Source organism: Aedes aegypti, chromosome 3 (genome assembly GCF_002204515.2).
Source record: "Aedes aegypti strain LVP_AGWG chromosome 3, AaegL5.0 Primary Assembly, whole genome shotgun sequence".
Lineage (NCBI taxonomy): Eukaryota > Metazoa > Arthropoda > Insecta > Diptera > Culicidae > Aedes > Aedes aegypti.
The window spans coordinates 337,988,813-338,002,059 of NC_035109.1; the positions used below are offsets into that span (position 1 = coordinate 337,988,813).

Sequence of the window (13,247 nt, forward strand, 5' to 3'; positions counted from 1 at the left end):
CGACGAAAGCGAGACATAATCTGACCTTCATCCACTTTAAACGTCTAGCACAAAGAAAAAATCAACATCAGCTGACCATATTTTCATTACCTTTCATTCGCTCGCTCCTGTAAGCAAAACCGAATGAGCATCTTGTCGTCTTTTTTGCTTTTATTTTGTTTGCTGGAACAGGGCGAGAGACAAACGCAATAATAAAAACATAATATGATAATTGATGCCAGATGTAAAACAGTTTATGGCTTTGGGAGAAAAATGTTTGTAGAAAATTTCTATAGTCCATTCCTAAATTACATAAAATCATGCATTATTACATAAAATCTAAAAAAAATGACATTATATGATTTAAACTGTTATTTTATGCATGAAGTTTAATATACTAAAATTTATATAACTCATTGTATTGAAATTTACGTAATGTAAAAGCACATTTAAACTTATAAATTCGCTCGCACTTTCCTACAAGCAGCAATGAAAACCCAAAAATCAAAATATAAACAAGTGGCAGAAACAAAAAACCAAGCGAGACAGTATTACATATCTTCCACACCAAAACAACATTCATTCACAGAAGACACTCCATCCAATCGAGTTGAGTCGTCATATCTGACAACTACTGACGACGAGATAGCGAAGGAAGCCAACAGCAGCAGGCAGTAGAATCGAACTCGGCAGAGTAAAATTTGTGCAAGGCGTGTGCCTCAAATCAGTTTAATTTGCTTACGATTTGTGGGCAATTTGTGAACTTTTAGGTGTTTGGTATCTACAGTGCAATCCCCTCCGGCGATTGGTGGTGAAAAGTTTCGAATTTGATTTGTGTAAGTAATGTAATTGAAGTTTGAAATTCCCTCAGCTGCTGCATATGATGGTGGTAGAGTGCAATTGCACCAATCGAGTCATGGTCAGAAATTTGATCTGACTCATTGTGTGCTAAATCTTTGGAATACTATGTAGTAGATGGACAACAGCAATTCATCATGCAGGTCGTGCAGTGTGCAGTAATATTTCGAGTATGAACATGTTGACCATCCGATCAAAATGTAAGACGCTGCGAGATTAGATTGCGATGAAGGCATATATGCTCTTCCTGATTCCAAGGTCCGAACTACGCAGTGTATCGGGTTTCGCATGACGAGTTCAATTCAGAAGTGTATTGTGTATGGCTTTATTTGAGAATGTGAAGTTTCAAACTAATAACATGAAGTGATTCCAAAAATATAAGTAAATTCATCAAATTCATATATGATACAAGAATAATGACCCAATTCATAGACTACACAATTTATGCTGAACAGTCAACCCTTAAAATCCTCAGACCTGGAAATACATATTGACATATTATAATAATAATAATTTGCTTTTTTTTTATTTGGAGATTCAATTTTATTTTGAGAATTTAGTATTCACTTTGCCATCCTAGGGTTTCAGTAATCCGATATGAAAACCATGGATATTGTTAGTAAATCTTGCTTCGCATTTAAAATTTTGTTTATGATCGTTGAGCAATCAAGATCTGGGGATTCTATTGCTCCACAATGGGGCTCTTCACAAAAATCATTCTCTCTCTTTCACTCCCGTATGGAATTAGTAAACAACAAGACCAGTAAACGTTAAAACCCTATGCAAAATCAAAACAGTGCAGAGCCCAATATCAATATGTTTATGCTTTCAAATATGACAACCTAAAGGAAACATTATATTTACAGCACAAAAATCATAAAATGCAACAAACAGAATGGCATTGCATGAACACAACATATTAAACTCATCTTTTTTAATAATCAGTTTCCTGCGATTTTTCAAGTGAGTGCTTGAAACGCTTGTCGTTCAGCTGACATGCCTTATTTACCCTATTGAGGCCTATTCTCAACTTAGCATTTAGCTTCAGTGCATCACATTTTTCAAATTAAAAATAATATTTGTTATTTTGACGGTTGAAATTTTGTCCAATTGTCGTGGGATTGAAGTGGTCAATAGTGGCAATAAATTGATCAATTTAGTAATTCGTATAGTTAAAATCCTTGCACGAAATTCAACAATATCCAACTGTGTGCTGTATGACAAATGTATTTCCCATTTCTACCAAAAGTTCAGGCATTTTGACTGAAGGAATTGATACAAATTTAAGATACAGTTAAACTTTGAAAAGGCTCCAACTATTTCTACGTTTAACTCAATCAGTTGGTCGTCCTGCTGTATCAGGACAACTTCTACAAAGTGCAAGCATATTCTAAAAGGAATTCCATATTATTCATTTAACGACCTCATGACTTGTCCGCTTTACCCCCACCAGAAACGTTCGATAATTATTGAAATATATCTGCATCATGTGTGACACACATCTCTGCTTTGTAAGCGCTCAGGATGTCGCTCCGACAGTTTCGATCGCCCCCTTGCCGTTAGTCAAGCAAGCAAGGCATCACCCTCCGTTAATTCTTACGTTGAACGACCGCCATACAATCGAAATGAAAGGAATTGTTCCTGTTTCCTATGACTTTCCGAATGCTGACCATGGTGGAATTGCAGAATATTTTGCCTCCATCGATTGGTTAAACGTTCTGGATGGACGAGATGCTGATGAGGCGGCTTTGACTCTCTCAAACATAATTGGGCATGTTATTGATCGGCATCTGCCCAAGAAAGCTTTCAATGGTAACAGGAAACCATGGATTACACGTGAGCTTAGTTCATTGAAAACCGCAAATAGAGCAGCACTCAGGCATTATTGTAAGCACCGCACGATTCCGTTGCGTGATCAATATCGGAGTTTGAACGCCGAATACAAATTGCGAATTCGTGAGAGTTTTAGGCATTACCAACACGGAATCCAGCGAAACCTGCAGGCAAAGCCAAAATCTTTTTGGAGTTATGTGAATTCTCAACGGAAGGAGACAGGTTTCCCTTCAACCATGACTCTTAATGGTGAAGTTACCTCAGAGCCACAAAAAGTCAGTCAACTTTGCGAGTACTTTCTGCGATGAAATAATTTCCGATGAACAAGTCAACCAAGCTACATCCAATGTTCCTTTGCTGGTAGGGAGCACTCTGAGCTCCCTCGACATCGATGACGCCGTGATATTTAGAGCTGCCTCGCAGTTAAAATCATCTACAAACCTCGGACCAGACGGCATTCCAGCCGTTTTCGTTAAAAAATACATCGATAACCTCATCGTACCACTTCGACATGTATTCAACCTGTCACTATCTAGTCCCGTCTATTTGGAAAACCGCCATCATGTTTCCTGTCCACAAAAAAGGAGATCGAAAGGACGTAAACAACTACCGTGGCATTTCGTCTTTGTCCTCCATTTCCAAGTTGTTTGAACTCATAGTCCTGGATGCATTGATGTCTCACAGTAAGCAGTATCTGAGCGATGAACAACATGGCTTTATCTCGGGAAGATCTACCACTACAAATCTCCTGTGCCTTACGTCGCATGTCACAGAGAGTTTTGCGAATAAGGGTCAAACGGATGTCATCTATACCGACTTGTCTGTGGCATTCGATAAGATCAATCACGCCATTACGATTGCCAAATTGGAAACATATGGTGTCAGCGGTAATTTGTTACGTTGGCTCAAAACATACCTGATTGGACGGAAACTCTCCGTTACAGTAGAAGGTTTTCGTTCAAAAAATTTTCTCGCCGCATCGGGAATGCCACAAGGAAGTCATCTTGGACCGCTAATATTCCTATTATACTTCAATGATGTCAACTACGTGCTCCATGGCCCTCGCTTATCCTATGCTGATGACTTGAAGATTTATTCGAGGATTCGTTCTAAAGCCGATGCAATTCGGCTTCAACAAGATTTGGACAACTTCAAGAACTGGTGTACCCTGAACTGTATGGTTGTTAACCCTGACAAGTGCAGCATTATTTCTTTTGTCAGAATTCGCGATCCTGTAGTTTTTGACTACAAGCTGCATGATACCGTAATTCAGCGAATAGATCATGTGAAGGATCTAGGTGTAGTTTTAGACAACCAGTTAACATTCAAACGGCATGTTTCATATGTCGTAGAGAAGGCATCCCGTACGTTAGGGTTTATCTTTCGCATCGCAAAGGACTTCACGAATGTGTATTGTGTTAAATCGTTGTACTGTTCGCTAGTTCGATCCAATCTCGAATACTGCTCGGTCGTATGGCATCCTTACTATCAGAATGGTATAGAGAGGATCGAATCAGTACAACGTCGCTTCGTACGGTTCGCCCTTCGTCGACTTCCTTGGCGTGATCCATTCCATCTACTGAGCTATGAAAGTCGATGTCGTTTAATACATCGACACACTTCAAGTGCGAAGGGACGTTTCGAGAGCTCTATTTGTAGCCGATACTTTACAAGGCCGGATTGACTGCCCTGATATTCTACGGGCGGTGAACTTGAACGTTCGTCCTAGAACGCTTCGAAATAATTCGTTATTGAGACTACCTTTTCAACGCACTAATTACGGACAGAACAGCGTAATAATAGGCATGCAAAGGACGTTCAATAGGGCCGCTTCTGTGTTTGATTTTAATTTGTCTCGTGAAACTGTTCGTCGTAATTTCTATGTACTATTTTCCAATTTAAATGACGATTAGTGATATCCTTATGTGTTATATTTTTTATTGTTCACAAATTATGTTTAGGTTAAGGAATCATTGGGACAATTGTTGTCTGTTGGTGTAATATAATAAATAAATAAATAAACAAATAAATACTTGTTTATTGTCAGCTTTGCTGTATAGTTTCTTTTGGATTCAATAAAAAGCTCGATTGACAACTATCATTGAACAGATTTGAACAATTTTGTCCTAAAGTTATAATAAGTTGCTTCAAAATTTGTCAATTGTTAATTAGCTAAAACAATATGTATTGACCGAGAGAAATAAAATATTGCTAACTGAAAGAGACACCCAATGGGCACTTCATTTTGACACACCTTTTTTGGCTAAGCTTTAAATTTAAAGACCCGTCGTGTTAATTGTGACAGACGCTCCACATACTATTGATTGCTTAAATGTCTTCAATAATCAAGAATCTTATTTATAATTGTTGGGCCATGTAAAAACAATCGCATAAGTGAGTTTCATTCAAGAACTCAAATTTCTCAAAACTGTGTAAGAATACAGTACATTAAATTTGAAACATATTTACAAACAAGTTCTAGGTGTTACAAAACTCAATGATTTTCGTAATTTATACTGCGAAGCACGATTCTGTCTCAAGCACCAAAACACCGCTATTTACTTGATTTAGGGTTGTTAAATCCTTTGCCGTTTTCAAAAATATCATAGCACGTCTAGTTTTTGAGATATTGGCTGTTGAAAATGCAAAAATTGTCTATTCCAGCCATCTTGCAGGCAGATTGGCCGGTTTGTAAGGCAATTTATTTGCTTAATTTGCCACAGAACTTAAACTCTATGTGTATAACAATGCTTATTAGTAAAGTTTATTATACTGTCGATGCGGAAAAATTATTTTTTGATGATTTAAAGAAGTATTGTACTTTCCCATATAAGAGAAACGAAGAATTTTGTATGGAGACAGCAAGCATGTTGAAAAAATCGGTTTAAACTAAATTTAATCGTGCAATTTCAACCAAATTATATCCAAACTGAAATTTCAGGTCCTATTTTGCATGCTTAGTGGATTAGATCATAAAAATGTTTTATAAATTATACTTGTGGGCTGCGTGACCGTGCGGTTAGTGTTACCAAACATTTAGCCGCATCGTGTCAAGGAGTGTGGGTTCGATTCCCGCTGCAGTCCGGAAAACTTTTCGTCAGGAAAGTATTTCGACTGTGCCACTGGGCGTTGCATGCTGGTCCTTTGTCTAGTGTGGTGCTTCCTTCAAAGGGCATATCGTCCACTGGAAGCATTGATGTGTGGGTGTCTTTACTTTAAATTTTATGTAAACACCAAGAAAACCAGTGTTTTATACAACTTCGGCGACCTGTAGCTAAAAATTGTGACGTGCTGGAAAATTTCTGAAAATGGCATCAGATTCAGCAACCCCAAAACTACTTGAGACACATAATTTGATCCTTGAGACACGCAAAAATGACATTTTTGCTACATTGTGTTATTGAACTTAAAATATCCCCTTATCATTGAAGCCCTAACGGTTATTTAAAAATTAATCAATTGGTTTTACTCAAAAAATAATCCATTGATTTTACTCAAAAATACACAGAACATAGACTAAGCCTTCAAAAGTTTTTCCAGGAGGGATGTAAAATTCCAATAGAAATTATTACAAAATGGTTTAGAGCAGTGGTGCTCAACATGCGGTCCTCATGATCCATATATGTGGCTCTTAATTTTGTACAATACACAAATAAACTTCATTCACTGTAATTTTAAATGAGTGTTATTGTGTTTTCGGAGTAGTGCTTGTCATCCATATGAAATCAACGGAAATTCGCAAGATCTCGCTATGAAACCCCAGGAGCCTGATAGTAAATTTAGGTGGTCGTTGAGAATCCACAGAAACCCGCTGGAACTCTGAAATAGCACGCTCAGAATTCGCCGGATCCTGCTTAGCATTCAGATAGGGATTGAAACCTGTCCTGAATCTCGCCATGAAATTTGAGGACATTTGAGGATTCCGCTGTGATATCTGCTACCATCAACTCAAAAATTCCACTGCGATATTGCTGAAAATTCTCAAATCGATCGAAATTCTCTAAAATCAATTAGTACTTTCCAAACCAACGAACATAGAATGCCAGATATTCTCAAAATACCATTACAAATCCACAGCGTTCGAATTCACAGGACGCCTTTTAAATCTTAGCAGTTTACTAGGAATCGCCAGATTTTGCGCAGCATCCCCATAAACTAATTATACATTCACAGGATCCCGCAATAATGTTCGATCTAGAATATTTTGACCATTCCGTTTCTATAGTAAAATCCTGACTCTTCTCGAGATGTATTTTTTGTAAAGTTCTTCTATTCAATCTAAGATTCTGCTAGAGTATCACCAAGAAATCTTGATGCTCAAAAACTTTGCCGAATATACACTGCTTGAAGTTCTTCCAAGCATTTACCATATATTTCTACTGGATATTTTCCAGAACAAATCCTAGCAACTACTCCAGGAATGCTTAGACCGATTTCTAAAAGAAGCCCTAGAGAAAAAGGTTACGCTAATCAATCCAGAGGAATTTGCGTTCCGAATTTTATTTCTTTCTCTCTTATTTCATACGAGAGGTAAGAATGGGTCATACATTTATAGATCAGTGAAAAAACAAAATTGATAATTGTTTCAATATTAGTAAATGTTGAACGTATTCCCCTACTGGAAAGAATATTTCAAGATAAATCATGATAGCTATCCAACAGTCAACTTGGCCTTTTGCGATCTGATGGTATTTCTATGAGGAATTTGAAGAAAAAGATGTTAAGTCTAATCTATATAGCAAGACCACTGTGAGAAGATTAAAAAATGATAACCATCGTTTTCGGGATTCTTATACACCCTGCTCTGTCATGCTTTTTCCAATACCTAATACGCGCAGTATCACACTTTCGTAGACCTCCCCTCCCCCTTGATTATCTCCTAGAAAAATCCCAGAAATAAATCTTGGAAAATTACATAGGGTAATACCTGGAAAAACTGAACTCAATTTTGCATAATTAATTTTTTTTAATAACTATTAAAAGTTATTTCATAAAAAATCTATCAATGAAGGACATTCTTGACAAACTCAGGACCAGATAAAATTCAGAAGTTTCTCATTCTGGAATAATTTTGTGAATCATTGAGTAAATCAGGATGACGCTGCTGAGGAAACTCTCGAGAGATTTGTCTGTAAGTCGTTGGAATAATTCCCGAATGATTTTAGATCAGTAATCAATTGTGTGAATTAAAAAAACAGCTCTGTAAGAATTTTTAGAGTAATGCCTAGCAAAGTTCTGGGAGATGTTCGTAGTGGCATCTCCCTATTATTTCTCCAAAATTTTTGAAAGATTTCTCATGTGAGAAAGCCTTAGAAAATGATTGATGGAATTCATAGAGGTACTCTTAGGGACTCTCCCGGATTTATCTTCAATGAAATATCGCGAACGATTACTGGGGTATCCTAAATAAATGGATAGATTCAAAGAAGGATTCCTCAACAATTGTGTAGGAGTGAAGCCTGTAAAAAAATCTTAGCAATGTTCCTGAAGTAACTCCGGAAATCTCAGATGTAATTCTTGGGGAATTTCTTGAAAGAATGAAATTATGAAGGTGTAATTGGTGGCATCCATAGATGAAAACTTGGAAGAACCGTTGCAAAATTTCTAGAAATAACTGTCTTCGAATAAGTTTGTAGCACTTCCAGAACGAAACAACGCAATTGTGCTTGACGGCTTATCCAGGGCCGGATTCACCATGCCCACACAGTTATCGATCACTTTGGCGTTGAACAACGGATAACTCGCTCAAAACATACACGTTGACGTAAAACATATTTCTTCCAAGTCATACTATCTGTCTCCTTGTGATGAAAATATTCAATCGTAAAATTAGGGTTGTAATACCAAAGGAACATTTGGCAAATGTTCAATTGGTATTACAAAGCTACGAAATATCGTCGTTTGTGTAAAAAGTATCATCAGCACTCATAAGCTCCCACAGACAATATAAAAATTGCTCGTTCGCTTAGATTCAGTATATATTCATCTTTAGACAACATCCACCGGAATAACTCCGGCCACAGGAATATTTCCGCTTTCCTCTGTCCACTTCTAAAAACTTGATATTGTATGTGCCAATATACTGACAAAAAACCCTTTGAATCCAGGAATTTCCAGGAACGCCAATTCATTACCTGGCTACTTACAAATGAAAAGAATTCTAGAAATTCTCGTTTACATTTCCAAGTACATTCCTGCATTATCAATTAATTAACATAGATTGCATAACATACAACCTACGACAACAAATTGCCGAATCACGTCATAAAAGCATTTACTTCTTGATTCTGCCACTCAAAGCATCAATGAATCCCATAGAAGCACATCGTTATCACTTCTTGCTTGAAAACCACACGCCACGGATAAGCAACGAATCAAAATGTTATCATCCTTCCGTTTTGGTAGAAAAAAAAATGCAGCCATGAATATGTGGCATTCTTCCTGTACTGATTAGGATTATGTCACTCATGTTCAATTCACTTCGAGAGGTTGCACGAACATAGCCATACTCGTTCGCTGATCTTGATTCACAATTTCTCACTTAATTTCAGAGTCGGCAAATCGTTTGCAACAAAAGACGGTACCTGAGCCCGGTTAACCCTCCCCGACCCTCAACACATGTCACGCGAAGGAACGGGCCTATCCCGCAGCGGAAGTGGCGGCGCCAGCAGTAGTGGACCACGCGATTACGGGGCAACCGGCAGTAGTAGCAGTAGCGCGGTCATGGCATCGACCGACGCCAGTAACTTTGGTGGCTTCAGCCCAACGGAATTTATCTCGCTGAGCGAGTCCATTGCCGCCAATACGATCTTTGTGAAGCAGAGCTGGCAGTTTCTGGAGAAGGCTAACAGGACTGTCGGAACGGCCAAGGACAACCAGACGCTGCGGGATAAAGTGTAAGAAATAGTTTGAACTAATAAAGACAGTCTAACCTATTGATATGAAACTTTTGTAGGCACGATGTACAAACCGGAACCAATCAGAGGATTTCAACCACCAGCAAAGATCTTCAGCGATTGACGGTGGTGGTGAGGCGGGGCGACAAGCAACAGAAGCTTCAGGTGGAGAAACTCACATCCGATTTCACCCATGTAGTGCAAATGTATTCCAAGAGCCAGCAGGTAAGGCCTCTGTAGTTTTTGATTTAAAGAAGAGCGAAATTTCGACAAATCGTTACTTATTTCAGGTCATCGCTGCCAAGATGAAGCAGGTCCTGCTGGTGAATGCTTCCCAGCAGGATGATATGAACCGAGACTTGATAGGATTCGGTGATGGAAGCCAACAACAGCAACAGCAGCAGCAGCAACAACAGGAGCAGCTGCGTCAACAGCAAATGCATCGGGATATGCAGTTCGAGCAGGATATGCTGATGGAGCGGGAGCAACGAATGCGACAGATCGAAGCCGATGTGTTGGACGTGAACCAGATCATGAAGGAACTGAGCAGCATTACCCACCAGCAGAGTGAAGTTATCGGTAAGTTTTGATTGAGGTTAGTTGATTGCATTGAGGATCAAGAGATTGCGGCGAAATCGATACTTCTTGTTTCGAACATTGGGAGATTCCTCCAAGAATTGTCTGATGTTACTCTAAAACTCCGAGTGATTTTCTATCAAACACTGCAACTTACTTCACGCCCACAAACTGATTAAAGGTCTAGAAAATACTAAGTTGTTTAAATATCAATATATATGTGAATGAACATGTACATCGGTAAATCTCTATTCATAATTCAGAAATGTTTATGCCTTATTGAAAAATCTAATTATCCTTCCGTGATTCGTAATCAATTATTACTTACTTTTACTTACTCTTACTCTTATCTTTTATCTATTACATTCTCTTCATTCATCCCTTGTCACAGATACCATCGAGAACACCATCGAGCACACGGTAGGCAACGTCGAATCAGGCCACACGGAACTGGCCAAGGCGGCCGAATATCAGAACCGGTACCGCCGCAAAGTGATGATCCTACTGCTCATTGCCGTGATATTGGGAGTAATCATTACCGGAATCATCGTATCCAGGCTGAAAAATTAGACCAAGTACTGGAAACAGCGGGAACGGTAGTCTTTCGCTTTCGCTTTGATTTTTTTTAGTAGATAAGAGTTATTATTTTTATCGAAATGTTAATCCTATCATTACTGAATAGATAGCCTTTAGTCAACGAACGATTCGAATTTAGGTCTCTCCTACTTGTGTATAGTTGTTTGAGGCTTGAGGTTAGGGAGGTCGAATTTTCTTGGGTTGATTCAGAGAGAATAGATATGAATACAAAATGTTCTGTTTTGCTATTTTTCCATCGATTTCTGCTCGTTAAACAATATGGAATCAAACTTATTCTAGCACTATGTCTAGATTAGGAAAACAAACAGGATCAAAATATTCGAATTGGATTTGCTAGGTGAATCCGCATAGAAAGTATCTGCTTGCCTATTTAATTCACGCTTGTTAGTCAAATCGAAAATGATACTTCATTTTTTCTCTTTTTAAAATTATCAATGTTGTACGATAGCAAAAATATATAAACCCAGCTGATTAGCCTAAAGAAAAAAAATACAATTGTTTACGATCAGTGTATTGGACGGAACCGCAGTCTTACAACGGATGTATAATAAATACCCAAAAAGATTTGTTTAATTCTTCATTTTGTAGAACAAACAATCATTACTACGACTTAATAAAAAATATTCAACAATAAGTATAATGAAAATAAAAGATGATAAGTATCAATAAATTATTTTATGATGTGTTCGTCTGAAGAATCCTTATAGATTTCATTCATCTATCTTAACATCCCAAAAGTTTAACACATTCAAGATCGCAAAAAAAAGTGTTTCTGGCCGCTAAATTTGGAAAATTATTGAGTTTTTGACAATTGTAAGTTTGATTTTTCTATCACCACAAGCGCACAATAATCTTAAAAATAAACCATATTTTTTCACTACACTAACACTTTACTTCACTTTTGCTAAAGACTTTCATTTGACTGAAGAACAGTGTGAGTCGATGACGATGACGATGAGTCGAGCACTCGACACTGAAGAGGTCTGTAAATCGCAGACGAAATAGGCCTATTTGCCAAGTTAAGCAACATATTAGACTTTAAAGAGATTTGCTCGCATTGTTAGTGATTTTAAGTATTTTCTTTTTTTTTTGCAAAAGTGAAGTGAAGTGAACTAAAGTAGCAATATTTTTCACTAAAGAAACTAATCCCAAAAACTAAATAATAGAAATATTAGCAAAAACTCTAGTAACAGTTCTTAAGCCCGGTTTGCTACTGAGAAGAAAATTCATGGTCTATCTTGATGCGTGGGAAATTCAGCAAGGAACCGTCAAAGAAAGTATTTTTTTCTGATCGCAATACGCAGTTGAAATAAAGTGTCAGTTCAAACGGGAGCCACTGTAGAAAATTTCTGCAAGGAATCGACGAGTAATTTCTTGAGCCATTCCTTTTCAACAGCAAATTAGCCTTTAGAGGCATTTGAGAGCCTTAGATAGTCTGAAGTTTTGAAGATAAGCCGGGAAATGTTGGAACAATTGGGATAAAAAAAGTATAATCATGAAGAGATAACTTGGAGTATTTTTAATACAGATTACCAATGCTGACTTCAGTGGCAATTTTTCTTAGTTATGTGGGGATTTTGTCGAACAAATCTTCTGAAATTTAGCAGCAAGATTTACTTCTATGTTTAAAGTATTGGTGGAAAATGTGTGGTCAATAGGTTTTAGAAAACCACTCAAGGCAAAGAGAACTATGCTGTCTAAAATACATCAATCGCCCTACATATTTACTTAAAAATTTTCATCAATATTTTTTGCATAAAAAGCAATTATGAATTTTAGACAACTTATATAAAAAATAGAAACGTCCATTAAATTAAAAAAAACTATCAAAACTTTTACGATTATATTCTAAAGCCTAAGTTGCTGCTAAAAAGGAATCGCTAAAGAATTTCCTTGCCGATTCCTTACAAAAATTTTCTCCTGCGACTCCCGTTTGAACTGACATTTCGTTTCAACTGCGATCAGAAAAAAATCGAGTCGTACATTTATCCAACGAGGCTTGCCGAGTTGAATAATTACGACGAGTGGTGTAAAAATCGAGTTCTGGAACGAGTTGCGTACATTTTTTTTATTTTTTGCAATTTCGTAGAAGACCACTTGAGGGTAAAAGAAATCATATCGGAATGTGTTCACCATTATTTTGCAATTTCTGAAAAATTGTTTTGTAATATGATTCTTTACGCAACTCAAAATAGTTGCGTAATGAGAAAGCGTTGCGTTATGTATCATAACACCACTGGTCTCAGTTGCGTAATGACTATTACCACACTGCATAATTCAGTACAGGAAAGTAGGCCGTTTCATGACAGAATAGCGTGAGGAAATACAGCCTATTACGATGAGAAATTGCAAAAATTACTTTTCAGCAGCGAATAAGGCTTAAGGTGAAACTCCTTTGAATCCACTAAAAACTGTATAAAAGTAGTGGTACACAAATATATTCTCCTATTTGTTGGTAATTGTGAAATTATAATTGATAAGACGTTGTTGCCAGCAATCGCTATTTCA

At 37.4% G+C, this 13,247-nt stretch overlaps 1 protein-coding gene across 1 annotated transcript; it reads left to right on the forward strand.

The window, feature by feature from the left end:
* Positions 1–561: 561 nt before the first annotated feature.
* On the forward strand, positions 562–11,312 carry LOC5571906 (syntaxin-7). The gene is made up of 5 exons (XM_001659949.2): positions 562–815; positions 9,222–9,566; positions 9,626–9,791; positions 9,857–10,145; positions 10,534–11,312. Exons 2-5 carry the CDS (start codon positions 9,289–9,291, stop codon positions 10,710–10,712), a joined length of 912 nt encoding a protein of 303 aa, XP_001659999.1. The 5' UTR covers positions 562–815; positions 9,222–9,288; the 3' UTR covers positions 10,713–11,312.
* The last annotated feature ends 1,935 nt before the right edge of the window (positions 11,313–13,247 follow it).